Source organism: Podarcis liolepis, assembly GCF_965112155.1.
Source record: "Podarcis liolepis genome assembly, chromosome: 18".
In the NCBI taxonomy this organism is placed as follows: Eukaryota; Metazoa; Chordata; class Lepidosauria; order Squamata; family Lacertidae; genus Podarcis; species Podarcis liolepis.
The window spans coordinates 1,198,440-1,225,190 of record NC_139572.1 but is presented as its reverse complement, the minus strand read 5'-3'; the positions used below and the strand labels follow the sequence as shown (position 1 = coordinate 1,225,190).

Here is a 26,751-nt window from a genome sequence, read left to right as displayed (position 1 = left end):
AGAATCTCACCCTCGATTGCTATAGGGAGGCCTGCCTAGACGCTTACGCCAACTGCTACTAGGGTCCTTACCCCAAAAGCAGCAGTGAATCTCAGGACGGTCTGTGATCCTTCCCACCCCCTAAAATTCTGCCCTTGGTAACCCCGTAAAGTGCTTCGTCCAAATTTCCTTTGGCCAAATATCCGTTTGCTAATGTACAAAAGCCGAACCCTTAGTGGCCGGCAGAGTACGGGCAGGATCGTACCCACGAGGACGTTGGCACGCTTGGGGGAAATCTCCCAGATTTTGCAAGTAGTACAAAAAAAGGACTTTTGGGAAATAGAGGGAGCCTCTGGCTATGGAATGCTGAGCATCTGTTGGGGAAACAAATACAGATTTTTTTGGGGGGGGGAGGGAAATATCCTGGAAGGGGGGGCAATGCTAGCTGGCACCCCTAAAAAGGAACACTCCACGCCACAGCATTTTGCCCTGGCTTCCCCCTGCTGCAGCTTTCTTAGCTTTTCAAGTTATATACAAAAGCCTTTTGCCTTGAGTGTAATTCTAGCCATCTCTCCTTGCTCATTTTGGATGCCGGCTTAAGTATTCACTGGGCTTAAGCATTCACTTAAGTATTCGCCCAGAGTGGCTGGGGAAACTCAGCCAGATGGGCAGGGTATAAATAATAAATTATTATAATTATTATTACTTCTGTGTGGTTCCTACCCACCTCCTCTTTGTGAGATCAGTGTTGGGATGTTAAAGAGAGAGGAAACCAGCCCTAATAACCAAAGAGGAAATTTGTCCCGCAGGGATCTTCAAGGATGACAACTATTTTTTTTTTAAAAAAACCAAACCAGGGGCTTAAATGCTGAAACCCCGAGGTCTGCCTAACGCAGATTATGCTCCAGGACTTTGTAATCTCTTCCTTTCCTCAGCTCCCCAGACGGGTCGCCCCTGATCTGCTGGCTTCGTTTTGGACTCTTAGAGACCGTAAGGGTGAAGGGGAAGGAGCTGCCGGCGTCTGTACGGCAGAACCGTGCGAGCGGCGTTTGGGAAAAGGCAGCAGCCTCAAAAAGGAGCAGTACCTGCAGCCTGAGGAATCGCAAAAGCGGGTGGGAAGCCGGCCCCTGTGTAAGGAGAGGCAGAAATGATCCCTGGAGCACCTACAAAAAAGAAAAAGAAGGAACAAGGGGACCTGTTATTTAGATTTCGTACGGATCAGAAAGGGGCAGCAAGAATGATGTCACAGACTTACAAAGCAGCAGTCTGTAAGCGTCATGAAAGCTAAAGGGGGAAACTGCGCCCCCCCCATCAGTTCTGGGTGCCTTCCTTGGGAGACCCAACAAAACGAACCTTGTCTCAAGGGGACAGAGGTTAGCCACCCCTGCTGTAAAACACTCAAGGTATCTTCATGAGGAGGAACAGAAAGGGCCCTTTGGTTGCTTCTTTGCTGTCTTGTGGTGGAGATCTTTCATCTAGTAGTGGTGCCTTTTCACCACTTAATTTTTTTGCTAGTTCTCAGATGGCAGAAGCTAAGCTACGTGTGCTTAGGTAGCACAGGAAACAACAGTTTGCAACTCACTCTCCTGCACTGAGCATACCCACAACTTTACTTATACAAAGCTAAGGCACATACATTTTGCATCTGCCTCACTAAACAATCTTATTTCTGACTAAACATGGAGTTTTAATTACAGTCGTACCCTGGAAGTCAAACGGAATCCATTTTGGAAGTCCGTTCGACTTCCAAAATGTTCGGAAACCAAAGCGCGGCTCCTGACTGGCTGCAGGAAACTCCTGCATCCAATCAGAAGCCCCGCCAGACGTTCGGCTTCCAAAAATCGTTTGCAAACCGGAACAGTCACTTCCGGGTTTGCGGCGTTCAGGAATCAAAACGTTTGAGAACAAAGCTGTTTGAAGACCAAGGTACGACTGTATTCCTAGAATTCTGCCCACTCTAGTGTCAAAAATTAAAGGACGTTTTGCATTAAAGGGTCATGCTTCCTGTAAGATCTATTTTGTTGGCTACCATGAGATTAGGATACTGGACAAATCCAGCAGGAGTCTATTCTTCCAAGCTGGACACATAAAGGGAACTTGCAGCCACTGTCACTTTTCATGCTTTGCTATGGCGATGACTCTCTACAACCACCCTGTAGGGTAGGCCATTACTACTGCTACTATGACAGGCAGGCGGAAAAGGACTGAAGCTGAGAGCAGCTTGCCCAGTCTCTGAATCTACAGCTTAAGGGGAGCTTTGGAAAACTCTTCCCAGTTCACAGCATGTTTCTGAAGCCAATCCTCACCCCCATCACACACCCCAACCCGCCCCTCACCAAAAGCAGCTGCCATGGTCTGGTCGAGGGAGGGCTGGCTGTCTCCAGAAGGCAGATCTGGCCGGGTATAGTCCCTGCTCTTGTCGTTGTTGTATTTCACGTTGAGGCTGGTGAGCTTGGAGAAGTCGATGCGGAGTGTGCAGCAGGCGTTGTAGATGTTTTGTCCGTCGAGAGACTGCGGGGGGGGGGGGGGGACGAGAGGAAGAGAGCCAAAAGGACGGGTTATGTTCAAGCCAACCAGAGTGCTTCAGGAAAAGACCGCTGCTTTGTCTTGGATGTGTAACTTGGGGAAATAATCAAAAGCGAACGCCTGAGGAGCGCATTTGCACTCTCTGTAAAACAGTACTTGAGTACGTCCCCCTATGAGGAATGATCCTTGTTGGGTCTCTCGGGGCTGATGATTAGAAAAAAAAGAAAACACACCTTTGCAAGGTGGGAGCCCAACGTCAAAGCCCGCATCTCTCCCAAAAGACTATGTGTGGCATGATTAGGCCATTTCCCCTTTTCATTCTGTTTTCAACTGAAACCGTCTCATTTGCAAACCCGCCTGTGCAATTTAGGCCTCTTACCGGTAACTTAACCGCCACCAGCACCCTGCAAGCTTGCAGTTCACACAAACATATATACATATGCAGAAATCAATGCCTTAATTTTCGACCGGTCCCATGTTTGCTCCCAGATGGGGCAGAAACACAACCGCCCAAGTTTGCTATTAAGGTAAAATGACGCTGATTCTAAAAACAAAAGTGATTTATAGATTCTGAATTTGCATGCGGTCTATTAAAAACATCTGCCAATTCAGACCTCGCAATGGTCTAAACCAGGCATGTCCAAAGTCTGTTCTGGGGGTCTAATCCGGCGGTTGATGAATTCCGAACAAACAAAAATCAGCAACTTCTATCCTAAAAAAAAGCTCAACAACTTTGGTCGGCCCTCACGCATGCTCACTTCATCAAATCTGGCCCTCTTTGAAAGAAGTTTGGGCACCCCTTGGCTTCACGAACCCTTGTTTAACGGGATGCCTGGATTGGGCTGAGGCGAGGCCTGCCTGCCAATTCAAACTTCAGAGCTCTTCTTTGAAGAGACGCAGCGGGGTCTAAGATTGTGCCTGTTACATCTGTGCGTCTCGAGAGACAACGGAGTCCACCTAGTGACCTCCCCAGATGTAGTGGGCTGCCTAGACAACAACCCCCCCCCCCCGGCCTTGCTGATGTGGTCCAAAGGAAAGCAGAGAAAGACGTTTGTCACTGGCTTGGCTGCAGAAGGAGCCTGAAGGCGGCGCACAAGGCACAATCCAACCCCCTTAGGGACTCCACTCCCGATTTGTGTGTAGTTTACTCCCATACCTTTCCTTCTCCCGAAGATACCCCATAAAGGCAGCAGAGGTTTAAGACCAGCATTCTCCTCCACCAGGTTGACAAGCCCCACCTGCCCCTCACTTCCCTTTACAGCAAGGGTAGCCAACTCCCAAGAGACTGCAATCTACTCTCGGGGTTAAAGACTGGCAGGGATCTACCCCCTTTTTGGGGGTTCAGGTCAAAGTTGTTGAGCTTTTTAAGGGAGGAGGATAGCCCCGTTTTTTAGGGGTTCAGGGCAAAAACGCTGAGCTTTTTTTAGACGTGCCTGCTCTACAGCATGTACAGAAACCGCCTTCTTGACTGACTCTTGGTCTTGTCTGCTCACTCCGCCAGAGCATGCAGGAGAAGCCCCTAACTCAACAAGGGTTTAAGACCCATCGGCTCCCCTCATCTGGTTCAGCCGGCCAGTCGATGCTTTTCCCTGGGTGTGGCCGCTGTAGCATGCCAACAGCTTCCAGGAGCCACAGGTGAGAGCACCCGTGTTTAGGCATGCTTTACCGTGCTTCTCCTGAGCAGCTGCCTCTTGCAACATGTGTTGCGGCAGATTCGAGACCGGAAGGAACCACGCAAAGCAGGACTCACCAGTTTGGCGTGCTGGGCGCTCATCGGGTCTGCATACTGCAACAGCGCCTGGAACTGGTTGTTCTTTGTGAAGGTGATGATTTTCAGCACGGTGCCAAACTTGGAGAAAATCTGCGTGCGCACAAAACGGAAAAGTCGCCTGAAGTAAACTCTGGAAGCTGCGTTTTTGGCCAAGACTGAAACTCTCCGTTTTGAAAGCATGAAAGCAACGCAGCAGGAAGACTGCAGCTGCTATGGATCTGCCAGTTTGCCCAAGGCGCTTATGAAATTTCACAGCAGAAAAGAAAAAATGGTAAGGAAGGCTCTCCTCCCGACTTGCCTCAGCAGGCAGATCAGATTGCTGCTGCAGATCAGAGGCAACAAAGCCCCAGATTGTGCCTGGCAACACTAGAGGGCAGCAGAAGTGTGTTTTAAGGAAACCTACAAATATTTCTGCTTCTGGAGTGTCTATGGTGAACAGCTGGCTCTGTTGCAAGGGCAGGAAGTGAAGAGCACGTCGCCCACAGAGGCTTTTGTGACTTTTTAAAACAAGAGGACCACCCAGAGCAGGATGAGACCTAATGGCAAATGGGGCCAGGGAAAGGAAAGGGGGTCATTTCCCATCTGACAGGAAAGGGAGGGTTTTTTTGTTTTTTTTTGCATATAAGCAAATGTCAAGTGTGTGCTGCTGAGATGGGAGCTCCTTGAACCCTTATCTGGGAGAGCCGAGCGAAGAAGCCAAGCTTTGCGCAAGGAGTTAATGTGTCACAAGCAGCTTCAAGCACAGTTAACTTTTGAAAACGCGTTTTGACCTTTGGAACCACACTTTCAGAAGCCTACACCTTGACTCTCCCCCAAAAGGCACAGCCAGAAAATGCAAGCTCAACTCCTTCTGTTCTGTGTCCTGAAAAGAAAAGAGCAGAACTCTAGGACTTTGCACCCAACGTTAGTCGCAGAAAATCTGCTGAAATTAAAAGGCATGCCTCGTCCACGGGCCTAGTCAGAGACAAATTTAGTTGGGTGCACAGGCCTCTGCGCAGATACAAAGACTTGCAGGACAAGGAAAACAGGCCCACAAACAAAACTCAAATGTGGGCAGAGAAAAAGAGCTTTCTTCGCAGCCCCACAGCCCCATTTTCTCTTTAATTCTCTTCCCTCGCAAGCCCCTACAGGGCCAGAACACCGGGCGATCTTTTCTGGCCAACAACCATCTCCAGCCTATTTCATATGGGCTGCCGGGAGGAATTTTTTAAATTAAAAAGATACATCACACACAACCCCGGAATCTGGCCGCTCCCCATGCCAGAGGACCCTCTCTCACCTGATGCAAGACATCCAGGGTGACAGGGTAGAAGAGGTTTTCCACAATGATCCTCAGGACTGGGCTCTGCCCGGCCATGGCCATCCCAGCATCCACAGCTGCAGCGCTGGCAGACAGCGCAAGGTTCCCAGACTGCACGGAGTTCACCGCTTGCAGGGCTGCCTGAGCGCGCTGGGGAGCCAAACGTTTTCGGTACGTTAATAAGCAGAGAGGTGGAAAGAGAAAGAGGCGAGCGCTCACTCGGCTTCAGAATCATGTTGAACAGGACATTGAATGACAGGCAGACATGCAGGGGGGGGGGGCCTTGGGAACCTAGCCTTTAGCCTTAAGAGATGAACGGGGATGACGACAAGATGTTTTCTTCATCCTGTACACAAAAGGACAGGGACCCTGCGGAACTCAAGATGCTGTTAAGACTCCCAGGAGCCAGACAATGGTCAGGCTGACGCAAGCTGAAGTCCAAGCAACACCTATAGGGCCACAGGTTCCCCTGCCCTGCTGCACATTGAGTGTGAACTCTTCCAACAGCCACAGGTAAGACATTAACACACCATCTATGTGTAATTTGTTAAAACCGGTGCCTTCCATGGCCTGTAAGTTAGAAGTAAGCAGAATGGAACATGCACGCTCAGGCCAAGTTAATACACGTTACCGTGCTGTGAGCCACAGAAAAATAAGGAAGACCTCAGGTCAAGTGTGGGCTCGATCCGGCTAAGTTTCACCCAGAGCAGACACACTGAAATTAAGGGCCGTGACTAACTTAGGTGCATTAATTTCAATGAGTAAATGTTTGTTGGACAGAATCCTTTGTTTCCGTTATAAACTCACGAGGTTACCCTGGGCAAGCTACATTCAACTATATTATACCATTTCTGTATTTAGGTAGGAGTGCAGTGCTGATCTAAGCTACAGGGTTTTTTGTAAGGATAATGCAATGCGGTGGGTTTTGAGCACCCTACAAAACTAGAAAATGTGAAGGAGCACCATGGAAAGGTAAAGAGACCCCTGACCATTAGGTCCAGTCGTGGCCGACTCTGGGGTTGCAACGCTCATCTCGCTTTATTGGCCGAGGGAGCCGGCGTACAGCTTCCGGGTCATGTGGCCAGCAGGACTAAGCCGCTTCTGGCGAACCAGAGCAGCGCACGGAAACGCCGTTTACCTTCCCGCCGGAGTGGTACCTATTTATCTACTTGCACTTGGACGTGCTTTCGAACTGCCAGGTTGGCAGGAGCTGGGACCGAGCAACGGGAGCTCACCCCGTCATTGCGGGGATTCGAACCGCCGACCTTCTGATCGGCAAGTCCTAGGCTCTGGGGTTTAACCCACAGCGCCATCCGCGTCCCTATGAAATACTAGGTAAGGTAAGAAGAAAATAAGTAAGGACTTCGATCTGATCCAATGTGAGTATTCTTAGTACATTCTTCCCTGCCTTACTTTACCTCACTGGGCTACAGACAAATTATGTACACATCTTCTCAGCCACGTTGCCGTCGCTTGTCTCTTTCCTTGGCAAATTTAAATACAGCCACGGACACAGACCGTTACCCCAAAGCCCTGCTGCTGCTGCTTGAAATCCCGACTCACCGCCTGGTTTGGAGAGTTGTCCGTCTTCAGCTCTTTGTGGTTGGAGAACTGGATGTAGATGGCCTGGCTCCGAAGGACAGGAGTTACCGTGGTGTAGTAGCTAACCATGGTGTTAGCTGCTTCCTCTGTGTTCATTTCTATGAAAGCCTAATTGAGATAGACGGATGTAAAACACGGGCTGCATCAGCCTTAAGTAGTCTTAGCCCAAAGGCTGCAGTTCAATTTCTGAACAAGTCATTTCTTCATGCACACAGTGCCCTTAAATACCAAATCACAATCTACTCTAATTTGGGCATATTTAAAGGGACATTTAAGGTGTGTTTTTTTTAAAGGTGCCTGCATGCCACATAGGCAACAGGGCTCTTAGGGTGCTGGAGTCGCTGACTTCATGACAGTTCAGTCTTTGGAAGTTGGGGAGCTGGCAGGCCTCATAGCCGCCCTACTTTCAGCAGTGCTTTCTGACTTAAGGCAGCTGTCGTAATTTCTGATTCAAGCAAAACACAACAACAACCAAAAAGGCATCCAGGCATCATGAGGCAGCCTCGTCCAGCCTCCAACTCGGTGCTCTCCTTCCTGCCCTCTCCCACAACCAGAAATGCATAGCTTTTATTATTTATAAATTGCTCTTCATCACTTCCATTTTCTGGGCAGCTTGCAAAACGAACCCAGGTAGGCGAGAGCATTTACGCGAGCCTGGGCAAGACATTTTTAGCCAAGAGCTTCAAACTGGGGATGCCAACAAAACGAAGCAAAAAACTTTATACGTGCAAGGGACAACACTGACTTCCAGACCCAAGGATGTCAGTACAGTCTCTTATCTTGAGTATCTCAAATTATCAGGTTATTGTTTGCCACTCATGGTTTGTCCGGGGAGAGAGAAAACCACGCGCCTGGGTTCAGATGTAATGTTAAGCTATGCCATATCTTAGCCCCAGGGAGCACAGAAACAGCAGGAATGGAGCAAAGAGTGCCAAGGCCATTATTTCTGCTTCGAGAAGCTGCATGTCTGCTCATTCACTAGGCTATTATGCCTTCCACTTTACAGCCAATTTGAAACTTGGTGGCTTGCGTTTGAAACTAGCTTCTTTATGGAATACGGTCCCTAAAACTGATATAAGCCCGTTTCTAGGTCTGCTTAGGAACGGAAACGCCGCCATCTACGCAAACGGTTTCACTTCTTCAAGCAGCTACAAATCAAGCTATCGATTTGAAGGCTGAAGCTTCTGCAGCTGAAAGTGAAGACTCCTATGGTACAACTAATAACTTCTACCTGAGTTAAATGGCTCCACGTGCATTTACATACCTGATTCTTCCCTTTCAACATCAGCAGGTTGGTGACCTTGCCAAAAGGTAGCCCTAGGGAAATGACTTCGGCTTCTGTGACGTCACTGGGCAGCTTGCGGATGTGGATTACTCGCGAGGGGATTCCTGCAGTTCTGCTGTCGCCTTTGAACTTTTTGCTGTCATTTCCGTTGGCTGGAAGAGAGATCCGGCAGGGACAGGTGAGGTCTCCGGGGCAACCCCTGGCCATTTCTTCGCCCATGGCAGTCAGAGTGAGGAGTCGGGAAATGATGTCACTTCCTAGCCAGTTTATAACACCTTTCTGGTCACCATTTAGACCAGTCTGTATTAGAACCAGGATGCCCCAGTGGCTGTCTGGTGTGGCTAGCTACTCCAGCAAGGCTGGGCAAGGTAAGCGTGAAGTTTAGTGCGCAAACCAAGAGTAATCCATGGAGGCCCTACCTCCTCTGTGGCTAAAAGGTGGTAACTGAGCACACGAGACACCTCTGAGACTGGCAGAGCTATCACGCTGATGCCGTGGCCATGCAAAACTGCCCCACCCAAACCCCAGTTTAAACCAGCCCCTAGAACTCCACCCACCGCATGGGTTGAGCGTAGCTTCTGGCTGGCAGAAGCGATATAACCAGTGCAGCCAGTTGTGCCTTTGAAGATGGCTGTGCACAGCCTGAGAAACGTGCAAGCCAGCTGGTTACACAACCAGGGAAAACCTTTATGAATCCTTTCGTATTTTTGAGTTCTTAAACGCGCAGCTAGCCTGCATTGTGACCCCCTTCCCCTTCCAAACGCAGCTGGGAAGGGGGCACTTGCTCGGCGGTGGGCGCCACATTCCAGAGATAATACAATCTGGGCGGACTGTGGCTCATGTGGATTTCAATTGCCTTCCGTGCAGATTAGTTGCCAGAGGCCTGATCAATGCCAAATTAGGCTAGGTGGACTAGTAAATTCCTAGGGCTGACTGGCTTGGAGGCTACTCTAAACAGCATTCCTAGGGCATGGCATATTTCCCCAAGCCCCTGCTGTGACGTCTAACACAGTGCCATGGTGTGCTTCTTGCGAATGGCACAGAACGTTTGCACCAGTGTCAGGAATGAACGGCACGGCATGTGGTTCTGCACATCACAGCAGCGGTGTGGGAGAAGGATAACCCCTCTTCAAGCCAGCTCTGTGCTGTCTGCAACTCGTGGCCAATCCTTTAAAATCCCCACCCTCGCAAATGTGATGCGGTCACCGAAACGGGACTTTAAAGCAACACTGAGAGCCTGAAATTTGGGCCCACGGAATGCCAAGAAGGGCTTCTGAGTTGCGCCCTTGCAACGCTACGCCGACTGGCTAACCACAAACTTGTAACCGCTTCGCTAAGGCTTTCAAATTCACAGGCTACTTGTCCGGAAGCCTTAGGACACAGAGCTAGACAGTGGGAAAGTAATAATAAAAGGAAAGGAAGTTTCTGTTTAAAACCAAGGCCTCGTGGTTTGCCGGCTGGTTTGCCAAACGCCAGCGCAACAAGCATTGACTGGTTCTGCAAAATGCTCGGGCAAGTGTTCAGCACGTCACTTAATACTCCTCTACACTCATCTGACATTCAAATACTGCATGGAAGTTCTAATGTTAAAAGAGGTGGGGCTCAGAGTCAGTGGTGACTGTGGGCGCGACAGTGAGGGGCCAACAGAAAAAGGCCAGGATCAAAAGTCCAGCTCACCCCCGAATAAAGAGGCATCATTCAGTTCCCAGCTGTCAAGAAGCACCCTGTGTAGTGATCCTAGCAGCATGCCTGAAACAGCAGACCCAAAAAACAGACCCCTCGTTAAACGCCAAAATATCAGGGTGTTTGAAATGTATGCTTGCAATCTTATCTTCTGCTGGTAACTGTCCTCTGCCCTTACCTGTGCGGGACGCTTTGCTAGTATAAACACATCTTTAATGAGATGCTCTGGGGCAGGTTAAAGTCAAGGTATTCGTTCTGGGGGTTGGGGGGGGCGCAAGTCTGTTGAAACTTGTAAATCTAACAAGGCAGCAGAGGTTCCTTCCTTGGGGGGAGGGCTGTTCCTTTAACGAAGGAATATGCATACTGGGGGTGGCGGTGGCCGGGAAGGGGAATATAAGGAAGAGGGCTAACTTTCGCTGACAACTGGGCCCTTCAGGAAAGCGCTGAACTCCTTGGGCTGGCAATGTTACCTGCAGAAGCAGAGGTGCTGCTCATGATAAAAGGTCCGTTAGTGACACAAGTAGAGAAAAGTTCGTCAGATCCCCGCTGGAAGAGAAAGAGAGAAGGAGAGAAAAAAAAAAGGGTAAGTTGACAGCACTTTTCTAAATTCTACACAGGAACTGCGAGAACAGGAGGACAATCCAGAATTGAAGTGGGAGAGAAATTGAGCGGAAGGGTGGGGAAAGCGGGGAGCCTGGATTTCCAAACCCATCCCCTTCTTCCAACCACATGAAATGGAATCAGCAGAAGTTGACGTTAAGAAACCTAGTAAGTAAAAGGGCAGCTACCCTGGTAGCGCCCATAACCCAAGGGTAAAGTTTATTTTCTCAAAGGCAGCGTGCTATCCTTGGAATTATAATATGTTGGACACCTTTCTCAGGCACGGTCAAGGCAAGGAAAGGCTACGAAGGCAGACCTGAAAGCCTACCTGCACCATTTTAATGCGCTGCTGAACAGGATGAAGCTGCGAGGCCAGAACGTTCAACCTACCCAAATGGAGAACGCACTTGCCACCGCAAGCAACTTACCCCTCAAGCAGACAGACCTTTTTGCTGGAACTTTTGTGCTTCTCAAAAACTTACCATCGGCCTTCACACATCCAATGTTTACGGTAACTAAGCGCACACCTCAGAACAAGAAGCATGAATGCTACAGACACACACCCATCACAGAGTGCAAAAACTCACAAGGCAAGAGGGCATGGGTTTGCTTCTCCACAACTGTGAAATGATCCCAATGAGACAATGAATCAGTTTGTGGGCAAATTGGCTCTGCAGTTGGAGCAGATTACACTGGGCAACCATTTTTTACTTTTTGAATGTTGGAGGGGGAAAAGTGTGTCCTATAGGGCACCCATGTATCTGAAGTCTCTACCAGCTCCAGACTCCTACTGGTGTGGGTAAATGAAAGGGGAAGCCACCTCTCCCAGCCCTGGGTATAGCAGCACATTTTAAATCAGAAAGGGCCCCCTCGCCTCCCTAATTCTACGATTATCTTGTCCTAGATTTTTCAACTGGCCACACAATGGGGCCTTGTTAACAAAGCTTGGTTGCTCTTCCTTTTCAGACTCTCCTGAAGCCGACTGGGTGTCCCCTTTCCTATACAGCAGGAAAAGAAAGCTTTCTGTGAGCTGAAACACTACCTTGTAGGGTGCAGAACCCAGCTGACATTCCCAGCAGTTGCGGCTATGTAAGAAGCCATTCACCACCTCCCACCTCTCATCATTATTTCACACCTCTAACCGGTTAAAGTAGGCCATGCCATGCAAGCTTGGAGGAAGTGAAACACTTAAGGGCCTTTTGCCTTGATTTTGTTTGCCCAAAGCAAACAGCAGGGCCCTGGCCAACGCCCCTGCTCAAGTTCTGAGCATGTACATTCTCTGTGGGCCCTTCGGGGCTGCCATGTTGACCCTATGGTCGCAGGCTGCACTCTCTCCACCAAGGATAGGTTGATTCCTATATTTCCCGTGGGTGGCCAAACTGCAGGGTCAAACATCACCCTGAACGACGGCTTGCCTTGGCCCTGGGCTAGAAGGCAGGTGTTTCCAAACATGCAGCCAAACATACGTTTTAAAACTGCTTCTCTGCTTTCCCCTGTGCGCTCAGCAACCCGCAATTTAGACCTGCACATCCACTTTCATATTTCATCTCCACGCCACTCCTATGGCCATTCCCACAGCAGCTGCCTCCAGAGGAAGAGCGATAGCCTCAAATATGGCTCACAGGCAAACCATTGCTAAATACAATGCCTGAACTAAGACAGCCATGTATAGTTTCCGAATGCATTGTAATTTCTTTACCGATTCCAACTAAAAAAATCTTCTGCATTCAGCATGAGGGCAACACAGATCTCCACCAATGAGAATGCACATCCACGATAGACATACCGTATTTTTCGCCCCATAGGACGCACCTAGGTTTTTTTTGGGGGGGGGGATTAAAGAAGAAAAAATCCCCCCCCCAGGTGCGGCGCAAGCCCGAAGCTTGGGGTGCGCACCGACCCCTCTCGTTCTCCAGGCTTCAGCAAAAGCCTGCATTCGCCCCATAGGATGCACACACATTTCCCCTTCATTTTTGGAGGGGGAAAAGTGTGTCCTATAGGGCGAAAAATACGGTAAATCACTGTACTGGGATACTGTATTGCTGTTTCAAATGGTACGAAAGCCTATAATGGTTTTATTTTTAGTGCCAGATCCTAGAGTAGGCAACCGGCATATGCCTATTTCTTAAAAGTTCTGTTCACAACTACAGAGAGGCAAAGAGAAAATAATAGTTTTACTCTGCTCTCCCTCCATGCCCCAGCCAGACTCCTTCCAGCTACTATGGAGACACGCCATGAAACAAACCTGCCCTTTGAGCGAATCTGAGGGGTGTGGCTATTGTTACTAACCGCTCAGAATTCCTGAGCTCAGAGTAACCAAAGTTATGCAGTCATGCTTGTCTGATAAGGCACTCCACACCCAAGCGAGCTGCCTCCAGCATTTACAATTATGAGGACAAGCCATGGTTCCGACCTAAACCAAATTTTAAAGTGCTTCTTAAAAGCTGGCAAAATTCAGCTGCTACACACCGAAAGATGGAATCAGAAGTTCTAGACAGGTTGTTGCATCAAAGGGCTGCATCAAACTAAGTTCTACTCAGAGTAAACCCAGGGAAACGAATGGGCCTCAGGTACTCACATCCTTCAATTTAAACAAGTTTACTCTGAGTGCGACTAACACTGGCTGCAACCCAAATGATTAAGGTTTTAGCGTTATGTTGAAAACTTCCCGCAAACTCACCTTGCAATCACACAATTAGGTGAACTTGCCAAAAAGTAGCTAGAGGGGAAACTTCGCATCAGACATGATTCTAGGGCAGGGGTAGGCAACCTAAGGCCCGTGGGCCGGGTGTGGCCCAATCGCCTTCTCAATCCGGCCTGCGGATGGTCCAGGAATCAGTGTGTTTTTACATGAATAGAATGTGTCCTTTTATTTAAAATGCATCTCTGGATTATTTGTGGGACCTGGCTGGTGTTTTTACATGAGTAGAATGCGTGCTTTTATTTAAAATGCATCTCTGGGTTATTTGTGGGGCATAGGAATTCGTTCATTATTATCCTTTCAAAATATAGTCCGGCCCACCACATGGTCTGAGGGACAGGGGACCGGCCCATGAATGAAAAAGGTTGCTGACCCCTGTTCTAGGGCCCAGGTTATGTAAGAATTGGGATGGGCCTGATATTTAAATGGCACGGACCACTACTGCACCTTTGTTAAGGAAAGAGTATGATTGACAGGGCAAAGGAGGAAGCAACTTGGCCCTTTGGATCTATGGCGGGCCCAGTTGGCCTGCCACACAGCTAGCTGCCAACCTGTTACAGGAGGGCTATAAACTCGCCTCTCCGTTTTGAAACCGAGCAACAGAATCATGTTTTAGAACTATCACAGCACACTGTAGTGATTGGAAGCCTTTGCCTATGAACCAAGATTGACACATAAAACTAGTGGTAACATGCCCCAAACTGTGCAGCACCCAAGCTTTGTGGCGAACGCAGGAGAATCCTGCGTCAGCTTCTGTTCCCAATAACCCAGGCAGTCTTCAAAAGAGGACGGCAGCCCAATAAAAGCTCAGGAATCCAAATAAAGCTTGCGGAGTTGAGGCCAAGGTCACGGCAGAGAAGTGGGTCGCTTGAGAACCTTAGGACATGCTTCCAAGACATGTTTAGCAATGAAGAAAACATGTGCCAAGCCCATGGCGTACACAGAGTCAGGATGCTTCCCGCCTCAACAGATGCCAACAGGACTTGTGAACAAAATTAGCACCTAGCAGAACCAGGGCAACTTCGGTTCTTCAGTTCTGGCACAGTGCATTTAATTGCAATACAAATCCCTGCTCGGCTTTGCAAACTTCCTAGCAGTCTTATTGCTCCACCGCTAGGTTTATTCAGAAGCAATAGGACAATAGATAGAGCAATGGTCTGCCTCGGTATAAGGGGGCATTCCAAGTCACCTGGTATTTCTTCCACACGCTAAAAGGCCACTATTTTAAGGGGCCTTTCTACAGGGAAGTGAAAAACTGTACAGTACTGACTTGATGGCTCCAGCATCACCCAAGGCAAAGCTTTGCAAAATTAGAATGCTTTTCATTTATGTCAAATTTGGTAGTTTTTCCATAGTCTTTTTATTAGTACGGGCCAGATTCATCAGAATAGAAACACTGTTTATTTCATGGAGGGAACATCCAAGTCAGTTTCTCATTTGAAGGAGGCACCCCTCCCAACAGTAAGGCTTTATGTTACTACCGGCTTCGATAATAACCTCAAGAGGCTAAGCAAAAACTTTAATAACTTTAATTAGGCAAACAGGAACGTACAACCAAGCTAATGCAATCAGAACTAACTTGTACTCACATTTCTCGGCCAGAAATTGAGTGCAAGAGGCCACAAACATAGCCCAGTGTTTTATATCTGAGATTCAGTTTGTGATTACAATTAGCTTAGCAGTCTGTAAGATGGAAGCACATTTCTTTGCTCTGAAGTGGCTTCCGCCATCCTGGCACCCTCCAGATGTTTTGCACTACAACTCCCAACCACCCCAGCAAACACAGCCATGCTAGCTGGAGCTCATGCCGGCCGGACTCAAAACACCTGAAGGGCAGCTGGATGCTGTAGGCTATCCTATTGGGATCGTCACCACAGGATGAGGCCCTTACGATTATTTGATTCCACCCCTTTGCAATTTTACTATCAGAACTTTTAGAAGGCCGAGAGATTACAGGCAAACAGTGAAAGCAGATCTACGCTCATGCACACTTTATATATTTGCATTATCGGCGCAAAGGGATTTTGATCGAGTTCTCTTGTGACTTGCGAATTGGGATAACCTGAGTATCAAGGATTATTATGAGGAAGTTCAGTGAGGATAGTTTATGCAAGTGGTATTAGTGTATACCGCTTGCTTGCCGTAAACTTTTCTATTACTGGTCATCATCATTTATTTATTTGTTGTCTTCTACACAATAGTTTAAATGTGAAGCACAAGAAAAACAGGAAAAAAAGTTTTTTTAAAAACATAAAACATAGCAAAAACGAAACAAAACAATCATATTAAAGGTTCATTTATCCAGCTGGAAAATCCTGTTTGAACAAATGAGTCTTCAGTTGTTTCCAGGGAGTGTACAAAACAGGGAGGCAGCCACGCAAAACTGCTCCAAATTACTGTGGAACAGGCCTCAGAACTTTGGATTTCGGAGGATAAACTTTCCCGCAGAGTGCAGGTATATACTGGGTATATAAGGGATAAGGGGTTGCAATATAATGTATTTGTTGATGAATATGTTTTGTATATTTATAAGAGCGGAAAGATCATGGAAAAGCTACTTCTGATTGCTATACTGTACTCCCAAACAAGGCTTCTGGTGTATAAGTTTAACACAAAACAGACCTATTTGCTTCAAGGAATCAACAAAGCTATAAGAATCTGCTTTGTTGGGTTATTGAGAGGATAAACAAGGCCACAGCAAAACGAACCACTTCAAGGCTGAAGGCGAGGGCTATAATTTGCATTGCTCCCTTTACAGCGACATACATACTGCAAAAGGAAAGCCAGGCTGTTGTTGCATTACAAAACACGACTTTCTGACTGCAAGTGGCTAGTTTTCCACTTGCAGGGAGTGATGCATTTTACACAAGATGGGGCATCCAAAACACACACACACACACACACACACACACACACACACACCCTTGCAATTTGTGGAGGCAAGACCTTGTCTACCTTAATGTTTCCCAAATACTAGCACGGATGTAAATTAGGGAAACTCCTCTTCCCAGTCACTAGGGTCATCTGTTCCCAGCAATGATTTCACTGAAAACGTTGTGCCAGATACATTCAGAACCAAAGAAACGGGAGTTTCGCCATTTGCAGCGCAGATGGGCACCTCCACACATATACAGCAACATTAACTGCATACCCTACGTGTTTCCCATATTTTTAGACTGCCAAGAAAAGGTCTGCGTGAGTCAATATCCCTTTGTGTCAGCACATGTGGCTCCCATCTGTGGCCAAGCCTGCCCCAGCAAGGCCTACCAAGAGGCAGCCTGTTGCAGCCTTTGAACTGAAGCCGTAAATTGAGGGGCCAGAATTCCTCCGCTCGCATTCTTGGCCTGCGGCCCGAAGCCGTAATTGCTGTTCCCATGGCAAAGATCCTGGCTTCCCTACAAAACCAGGTCTATCCAGCCAGGCGGAGCTAATTGCTCTCAAGCGCGGCTCGCAAAGGAGGGGACAATGAAATGTGTTACGGAGCCTGTGGCGTTTGTATAGTGGGACACAGGCAGTCCAGTTATCGTGGCAAAGGGGGAGGGGTTTGGAAAACGTCAGTGTTCCCCCCCCCCCATCCACCAACCCAGGGCTCGGTGGTCTGCCATGAGGTAGGATTTCACGTTCTCTTTCCTGGATTCAGAGCAAGCTAGCGATTAAAATAATTATTTCTATTCCCTATGTTAGGTACCAGCCGATGACTGGGCCAGGACTGAGAAAATGGAGGCACCAGCAGCCTTCAGTGTTCGATCACCTAGGATTTTAACAGGCCTGCACAGCTCCCATCCCATGATCTAAAGTCAACAGTGCTTCCTGGTTCCTATCTCCTTTCCAAGTTGTGATTACAGCAAGCCGAACATTCATCCCCCTCCTGCCTTCAGACGTGATTTTAACCAGCTTTAGTAAACCAGAGGTCTCGCTGGGCAGAATTTTCTTTAGATTTCAAACTTAAAAGACAGGAGCCTGTTGCAAACTAGGTGCCACTCCTCTCAGCTAAGTAAGGAACACATCTTTACACTCCTGCCAGTAGCTAAGTCTCGTATTTTTACTACATCCCTTTCAGGCAGCACATCCTGTCCTTTCCTTTCCTTGAGGTGTGCTGTCTCAGCTTTTATGCTGCCTCCACTGCAGTTCCTACCACTGCCATTTTCTGTAGATAAAAGCTTTACTTCAAGGCTGGGTCGAAACTAGCAGGATAAAAGGCCAGGCGTTATTGTGCTCCCAGGGTATAGGTGATGGTTTAATCGCAAACCAACCTTACAACACAGGCCTGGGGTGTGCACCAAGACAGCTGGAGCTGTCCCTAAAATTAGGGACTCGTTCTTTCTCGGGGAGAAATATGTCCAGATCTCTCACCGCACTTCTTTAATAGCAATGTTGTTTTATATTTTCAATCACCAAGCTATCTATGAATTGCCAAGGACATCCTGCATACAACAGAACATTCAAGGACCACTCAGAGTGAGCAAAGTGGATGCATGACTTGTGATTAGGAGGAAATTGGCAAGGATTGCTGACTTTTAACACTAGCAACAAAACACCCCTGCTCTCATATTCTGCAGCTGAAATTAAGGAAGCTGAGAGTGTGTGTGTGTTAACCAGAAGTGCATTTTTCTGTAGAAAGACTGAGTACCATTATGTTACGCTGTTCTGAACAAATTCCTGTGCTCAGAATTATCTATTTCTAAGTGTATGTCTTTTGAACCTTTTGATGGATCTTGGGGTTCTAGCAAAAACACAAATTGCTCAACACGCTGAAATGTGTGCCTGAAAACACACCAGACATTTCCCTACCGTTGCGTGTTCCAGTTCCTACACAACAGACGAAACGACTATATAAGCCTCGTACCAGGTAACACAAGTCACAAAACACCAATTCTTTTAAAAGCAGCTTGTTTCTGTAAATGCGGTGGTTTACAGGACAACATACATTTGCTGAAGCAATGAAAGAAAGGAAAAAGGCCTACCTTTGTACCAACTGTTATATCTTGGACAATGCTGTAAGAGAAGGACAAGACATAAAATATTAGATTGGTTTTCAAATACAGGAAGTATAAAAACAACAACAACAACTACGCAACTCTTAGCAAGAAACTCTGTATGCTTAAAATAGTGATGAGGAACCAAGCGCCAAAGGTATTCAGAAATTTACGAGGCAGCAAACTGTATTTCTTCCAACAGCAAAGCGCATGGGTAACAAGGTAAGCGATTGCTGTTTCTAAGAATACAACACAACTTCCAGGTCAAAGGGCAGATGTGTTACATGCAGTCACATCTCAGTCTGTAAGTCATAGTGGCAATTCACCCGGGTCCAAAAAGGAGAATTGCTAGTTTACGTTAATTACTGTGAAGAAAACAAGAACTGTTTCAAATTGTACTTCCACCCAGCTCTGTCCAGCTTAGAGGAGCAAGGTGTTTTGCATTTAATGATGCATACGATAGTAAGTTGCTCTTTAAGGGACATTGAGATCTTATCCCTTTCACCCTTGATATAAATACCTGTCTAGAATCAGGTCCTCTAATCTCATTGAGTCCATCTTTTTCCACTGTATCAAAGGGGGAAAACTACTGAACTCAAGAAACGTTCCAGCCCTGACTATATAGAGTTTGGGCTCCCTAAGCAATGGGGTCCATACTTGCCCCAACAGATTATTTCTGTTCCCTCACCCCTTCCCCCCAAGCCCAGCATATCAAGACTGCAGTGCTGCTGGTAGCCCTAGCGTTAGTCACAAGAGACAGAAGGAAAATGAGCAGGGCTGCACCGCAGGTTGTAAGGTCCCCCAGAGACGAATGATCACAAAATGAGAGTACATGGTGGCAACCCCAAACAGCTAGTTCTCTCAGAATGGCAATCATGGTTGCATTGGTTAAGAGCGTGGTGCTGACAAGGCCAAGGTTGTGGGTTCGATTCCCATGTGGGGCAGCTGCATATTCAGATTGGACCAGGTGATCCTCAGAATCGCTTCTAACTCTATGAGCCTATGAATTTAAATGGGTCTATCCCCTGGTTGTTTTGCCAATGCGCTAGGCCACAGTCTGGCTCAGGAAGCCGGAGAAATCCAGGCTCATGGCTGAGTCCACCCAAACCACAAGCTGGAAACCACTGGACAAATCTTGGTTGCAGTTCATGGGTTCATCTGGAGTGCTCAACCAGAAGCCTGGGTTTGGACAACGCAGTAGCCAAACCATGGCTTAGCTCAACGCAGCAGCAAGTGGCTGCTTGCTCAAACCAAGCCATGGTTTGGCTTAGCGTTTATGTGTGAAGGCGGCCAGACAGACAGCCGTATTGCCATACACCTGGAGTTTTAAGACAAAAGGTTTACTTCACCACTCCCCTTGCTCACTTCAATTGATCTCATTTGGCAACTTCGAAGAAACCAGGCCAGACTGCCTCTATGTTTAACCCCAGCAAACCACTGGGCTCCCTTGCCCCAGCCGCCTGCGCATTTCTTCTTCAGAAGCCAACTTCTGACTCCTCACCCCCAGCACTTCACAGCTGGCGTTAAGTCTGATTCAGGACTAGCTGCCAGGAGTACTACAAGCTAGCAGCAATTGCCACTGCGAACCAATGACTTTTTTTTTAAAGAAAAGAAAAAGCTCAAGTGAGGGAACGCAGAATTTTTACAATCCCACTGGTGTTTAGAATTGCCAGCGGAGACAGATGGGTTTTGTTGAGATCTTGAACGCTTAGTTCAAGTGGACTAATTAAACCCATCTGTGAAATCAGCAGAGAAGCCCAGCCAAAGAGATGCTTTCCACTGCTTCGTCATCATGCAAATTGTATAAGAGATTAAAAAAAATACAGGGTTACTGAAAAGCCATTTTACTTCTGTTCATCTATAGGAGGAAATTCCCAAGACAGACTAACTCTCAAAAGTTATTCTGAGAGCAATGACTCTTATTTCCTGCTTCTCTGGGGAAGGGCTCATTCAAGGATTATTATTTTTTTTACACAGCAAGTTGAGACAATGGTTTTAAACTGATCATAACCGAACAACTGTTAGGTTCAGTAATACCTAATGAGAAATTATTAGCTGCTTAGAAACTATTTTATGTAGGTTTTTGCGTGATCTTCGAGGCTAATTGACAAGCTCCATCAGAACATACTGAAGGAATTCTTTCCCGTGGAAGAGTCAAGGCTGGGAGTGGAATGGTGGGAGATACTTACAGGAAACTTAATATATGGACTTTGCCAGCCAAAGGAACTTTGTTATCAGGACCAATTCCTGGGGCTCAGCATTTTAACAGACAGATTTCCTACCAAAGGAAGTCCACTTTTCCCCTCCCACCAGGAAACTGTATTTTTTTTTTGCAAAACTACATCTATCAGTGGTAGTCAGCTATTCCGGTCTTTATCACTTCTTAAAGACAGAGAACTGCATCAAACAGAATGCAAGTTTTGGGTCATCTGAGGGTCTGGATGCCACCACTATGCCAATACTGAGCTCTATTTCCTTTTATTCACCTGGTGCCACAGTGAAGCCGTGAAAATCCTCAATGATTTGCCCAGATAGACTCATGTATTTGATTTGGTCTAGTAAGTTGAGGTTTATTCCTGGCAAAGATAAGAGGCTCTGTTGGAGAGCAGACAATGTGATCCAGGCTTGGGAGTACAGCTGCTTCTGAATGGTGTTGCTCTCCCGCTGAGTAAGGGACCACCAGAACTGGTCACAGGAGCTCAAGATAGAGAAGGGTTGCTGGTCATAGTTTAAGGAACCTATTCCCATTTATCTGAAAATATTCCTTGTTTTTATTGGATATTCCTTCCACATTCACCATGGACTGTGTGTGTGGAAAAAACATTCACCCCATCAATAGGAAATAGAAGTTGAAATCAACTGATTGACAATTGACACAGACTTTTTTTTGCGACATGGCACCAGGGCTGAAATATTTTCGGGCACCCAGTTACACTGGAATTTTAAAGTGGCACTCAGATGCGATGGTTTCTTTTTTCCAGCTCTATACAGGGCTGGCGCCCAAGAAGTTTGATTTCTGGCTCAGAATTATAACTTACCCTTGTTCAACCTCTGAACCAAAATGGAATGACAGAACTGTTTCGATGGACATGAACTGCCAGGACAATATACTGACTAGTTTATTGTGGTTCTCAAGGTCACCTTTAAAAGGTGACTCAAAAGAAAAGCAGAAGTCCCAGGCATACATTGCTCTCCACACCTAGGCAACAAATCTCCACCCAACTACGCCTGCAGGGGAAACTTAGATTCGCATGCAAATTAAAGGAGGAAGCATTTTCTAGGTAAATGGAAGGGTGTGGCAGAAATAGGACCTTCCCAGCAAGCCCTTTTTTTTTTTGCAATGCAGAGAAAAGCAGGTGGGAAGCTTCCTGACACACTCAAAGTGGGAGGAAGCTGGAGGGAACAGCCTGTGGGACACTGAATGGGCACCCACACAACAGAAGGTAAAGCCACATGAAGAATGAACTAGAAAACTAGAATTAAGTAGCAGACAGGGAAGCAATGAAACTGCACAAAAACTTTCATTTGCAAACAAGGAAGGGTTAAAATGGAGTATCCTTTTACCCCCCAAAACTAAGCAAAGGAGTACATAAGGGTGTCTCTCAGTATGCAAGAAGGAGTAACACACACAGTGAAAATGGAAACGGTATTAACTTTTGACTAAGGCAGAGGTTTTTAAACTGTGGTCTGAGTTCCATTTGGGTAGCTTGTGGAAAGGCTGTAACACAGTCGAAGTCTCTGTACTCAGCCCTGCACTTAACTTTTCCTTGATGTCTGGATGGAGGACTGCGCGTGAGTCAGGTGGCTCCATGGAGATGTCAGTTGCCAACGTGACACCCAGAAATCTCCACACTGTCGCAACTGGACCCATGTCAATAGCAAAACATGCCTGGGGAATTTCAAACACGGCCTGTTCCTTAATTATTAGGAGTACAGTGGTACCTCGGTTTTCGAGCACCTTGGAAGCCAAACGTTTTGGTTTTTGAATGCCAAGAACCCGGAAGTAAATGCTTCAGTTTTCGAATGCACCAAGGTACCACTGTATATTACTTCCATTTGCTAGGCTTCAGGGTTCTAGTTGGGGGGGAGGAGAGATACCTTGCAAGCTGGCCTGCCCGTGTTGCAAAGTACTGCAACCAGGTTGCCTAGGCAGTTACATGCTTGCCACCAAGGCAATGAGAAAAACTATCTACAAAGTTGACCCAAGGTCAATCAATGATCTCCAGGAAAGTATGCTGACAATGAAACTCCTTTGCGAGGAAATGAGTTTGAAGTTCTCATCCATCCTGGCAGTAAGGGAGAAGTGAACAGTGTTTTTAGTACATTCTTTCACCAGCGCGCACTTAAGAGACCGAGGCAAGAGGGTCACAACCAAACACTTCAGGAAGGGGCGGTTCAGAAGAGAAAACGTGCTTCTAGATAAGGATAGGAAGTGGGGGAGAAGCACAACACAGGCTTCACAAGTATAAGTCGTGGGGAGAAGGAGGCAGCTACCCTGACCCATAGAATGGGGTGCTTGAAGCAAGTCGACCGAAGGAAGGCAGCAGCCTGCAAAGCTGCAATTCAGAGAAGAGGGGAGAGTACAGAGAATATGGAAACCATGGGGGCATGGGGAGTGAAAGGTATACTCTGCATCAGGCTAATGAGGATAATCCAAACCACAAATTGTTCCTTAAGTACATTAAAGGGTGTCTGAAGAGACAACCCCCCAAGATTTCCTTCTTCATCCTTTTGCAAACCCTTATTTCTTCTTCCACACCCATCGCTCAGTTCACACAGCTTTATTCCCAGCCACCATCGCTTCCTTTCTACATAGCAGTGGGGTGGGGTGTGAACTATTTCATTTGTTCGCTTGGCTTACTCCCCAAAGTTCAACCTCTGGCATCTCCAGGGCATCCGCTGCCCTGGTTTACTCGGGACTAAGCTGTAAAAAAGGAGGACAGAAGAATAAGCACCTTTAAGCAGGTTTGTGCCCGGTTTTGGGAAGGGCCATTGCTCAACAGTAGAGCGTCTGCTTCACACGCAGAAGGTGCCAGGATCAATCCCAAACATCTCCTTGTAGTTGCTGGAAATATCCCACGAGGGTCATCCAGCCCAACCCTCTGCAGTCCTCAAATCTGTTACCCAAGCACGCACTGCCCTTTGCTAGACTTGTGGCTTCGCCACACTCCCCAACTTCTCTTTTTAACCCACGTGCAACACTGCACACACGAACTTCCCTTTTATTTTTAGATCGCTCAAAGGCCTTTCGCCACCGTCTCATGTGATTTTGGGTTCATTCATGAGATAGGGCACATATTCTTGCAACAGAAGGCCAAACCCGAGTGCATCAAAGTTCAGCAGGACTTACCCCCTAGTTAAGGGTCCTTGCATCCTTAAGAGGCACAAGCAGACCCTACAAGTGCCCCTATTTTCTGGGGACACTCCTGGATTCACAGAAGCCCTCCCAGTTTCTGATGGAATTATGGAATGTACCACTGTTCCTTAAAGGTAAAGGGACCCCTGACCATTAGGTCCAGTCGTGGCCGACTCTGGGGTTGCGGCGCTCATCTCGCTTTACTGGCCAAGGGAGCCGGCGTACAGCTTCTGGGTCATGTGGCCAGCAGGACTAAGCCGCTTCTGGCGAACCAGAGCAGCGCACAGAAACGCCGTTTACCTTCCCGCCGGAGTGGTACCTATTTATCTACTTGCACTTTGACGTGCTTTTGAATTGCTAGGTTGGCAGGAGCAGGGACCGAGCAACGGGAGCTCACTATATTGTGGGGATTCGAACCGCCAACCTTCTGATCGGCAAGCCCTAGGCTCTGTGGCTAAACCCACAGCGCCATCCGCGTCCCTCTGTTCCTTAGGACATCCCTGTTTTCAGGGTGAAACGTTGGAGGGGATGGAATAGGACGCCCCTCTTTTCACGGGAGAAACGTTGGAGGGGATGGAATAGGACGTCCCTCTTTTCAGGGGAGAAACGTTGGAGGGGATGGAATAGGACGTCCCTCTTTTCAGGGGAGAAACGTTGGAGGGGATGGAATAGGACGTCCCTCTTTTCAGGGGAGAAACGTTGGAGAAGATGGAATAGGACGTCCCTATTTTCACGGGAGAAACGTTGGAGGGGATGGAATAGGACGTCCCTCTTTTCAGGGGAGAAACGTTGGAGGGGATGGAATAGGACGTCCCTCTTTTCAGGGGAGAAACGTTGGAGGGGATGGAATAGGACGTCCCTCTTTTCAGGGGAGAAACGTTGGAGGGGATGCACATATAACCCCCCCCAAAAAAAAGTCTGGGGGGGGCAGAGTAAGAAAGAGGAAGACAGGAAAAAAGAGGGCGTGGCTAAGAGGCGACTTAGCTCGAGGCAGCAGAGACAAGACACTTGGGAACCAAGTTTCACGGGTGGCTTTGAAACACAAGACGGATCGAGCATCATCCACGGAGCTGGTTAGGTGGGCGCTGAAAGCGCATGCGCCTTCTTCCGCCGGCCTGCCCCCCCCCCACTTTATTCTAAGAAGAACTTTAGAACGTTGAGTTGCGGGCCGCGCGCGCGCGCGCACCGAACGTTGCCGCGGGAGCGCGCTCGCCCCCTCAGAACGTTCGCTGGCCGGGAACGCGGTTGCGGGGCGCGCGCCGGTTAGAACTTTCGGGGGGAGGGGGGGAGAAGAGTGCATATGCGCGCGCATACGGAACTTTCAAAAGAGATGGGGGGACGGTGGCACGCGCGCGCGTGCCCGCTCCCCTTCTCTCTCCCCTCCCCCCCTCATATATTTCACTTTCTACCTCAGAAAAGGCCTAGTTTTCGCCCCCCCCCTCACGGAACCGGGTTCGAATTCCCCTCAGGCAGGACTTTATCCCCCCCTCAGGTGAGCTCCGCGCTTCGCTTTCGCCCCCTTTTCAACCGCCCCTCCCCCCTTCTCTCTTCCCCTGAGGTGATTTTTTTCCTCACAAACCAACCCCCTTCCCTTCCGCTCACCCGTCCATGGCACACGAAGGCGACCCGAAAGGGAAGCGGAGCTGGACGCGCTGGAATAGCAGGAGCGGGCTCAACGGCTACGTGTTATATAGACTCACAAAATGGCGGCGCGGGGCGGGACCCGCCCTCGGCTCCTTTTGAGGCGCCGGCTCCCCATTGGCTAGGCGGCGCTGTCACCGTGACGAGGCGGGCGGCGGGGCTCCTCCCGGCTCGTGGCTCCCATTGGGTGCGGCTAGGCGACGGGGGCGGGCTCCGGCTCCTGCGCGCGTTGCGATTGGCGCGGTGACGGCGTCGCGTCAGGCGGGAGGCCATTTTGGGGGCGGGCTCCCCTCGCTGCCCGCTCGGTCTTCCAGGGTGGGCGGCCCGTCGGCGGCCATCTTGGGTCTGGGCAAAGGAATGCGAGCGCGTGGATGGGTCTTGGAAGCGAACGCGGCGGGCGGCGGAAGCCTGGCACGCGAGGCTGCCGCGGCCATTTTGAGAACGGGCATATCGAAGTATATATGTTTCTAGTAGTGGAATATATTTGTAGCTGGATCCCGAGTTCAGGTGCTGACAATTTAACAACAAAACAAGGACACGGTCCTGGGGTTAGGTGATTTTAGACCCTGGATTTCATAGTCTCTTTTGAGTCCCCCTAAAAAAAGGGGGTAGAAAAAATTCAGGAAAGGATTCTGTGGTTTGTAGAACTATGGAACTCCCCGCCACAAGGAAGTCGTTCTGGTAAAAGGATTTAGCAATTCCCAAAGAGGGGCTAGATATCCATAGGAAATGTGCTGCATAAAATGTGTTGGGGGTTGTTTTTATTTTGATTATGTGCTTGGTGTTTTTATATTGTATCCTGTGAGAACTGCAAGGTATAGGGTGATTAATAATAAAATTAATAATAATAATAATAGGTTTTCTCAGTAATGATGTGTGGAAGTGAGAGCTGGACCATAAAGAACGCTGATCACCGAAGAATGGATGCTTTTGAATTCTGGTGCTGGAGGAGACTCTTGAGAGTCCCATGGACTGCAAGAAGATCCAACCTCTCCATTCGGAAGGAAATGAGCCCTGAGTGCTCACTGGAAGGACAGATCCTGAAGCTGAGGCTCCAATACTTTGGCCACCTCAGGAGAAGAGAAGACTCCCTGGGAAAGACCCTGATGTTGGGGAAGATGGAGGGCGCAAGGAGAAGGGGACGACAGAGGACAAGATGGTGGGACAGTGTTCTCGAAGCGACCAGCATGAGTTTGACCAAACTGCGGGAGGCAGTGGAAGACAGGAGGGCCTGGCGTGCTCTGGTCCAGGGGGTCACGAAGAGGCGGACACGACTAAACAACTAAACAACAACAACATGCCAAGCGCTGCCTCTTTGGGGTTGGGCCAGT

General features: G+C 48.2%; 1 protein-coding gene across 2 annotated transcripts in view; it reads right to left on the bottom strand.

Annotated features, from left to right (window-relative positions):
• PTBP1 (polypyrimidine tract binding protein 1) overlaps positions 1–25,542 on the bottom strand; it is a 38,212-nt gene extending 12,670 nt beyond the window's left edge. The window contains exons 1-10 of one of the 2 annotated variants that reach the window (XM_083483875.1): positions 25,382–25,517; positions 18,412–18,442; positions 10,617–10,692; positions 10,141–10,212; positions 8,443–8,615; positions 7,140–7,286; positions 5,556–5,726; positions 4,256–4,366; positions 2,316–2,490; positions 1,065–1,142 (exon numbers count right to left, since the gene is read on the bottom strand). In XM_083483875.1, coding sequence (XP_083340001.1) covers positions 1,065–1,142; positions 2,316–2,490; positions 4,256–4,366; positions 5,556–5,726; positions 7,140–7,286; positions 8,443–8,615; positions 10,141–10,212; positions 10,617–10,692; positions 18,412–18,442; positions 25,382–25,389 — 1,042 coding nt within the window. In that variant the 5' untranslated portion in view covers positions 25,390–25,517. Of the gene's footprint in view, positions 1–1,064; positions 1,143–2,315; positions 2,491–4,255; positions 4,367–5,555; positions 5,727–7,139; positions 7,287–8,442; positions 8,616–10,140; positions 10,213–10,616; positions 10,693–18,411; positions 18,443–25,381 lie in introns of both variants that reach the window. The other variant, XM_083483876.1, reaches the window with a different exon arrangement.
• Between the last annotated feature and the right edge of the window lie 1,209 nt (positions 25,543–26,751).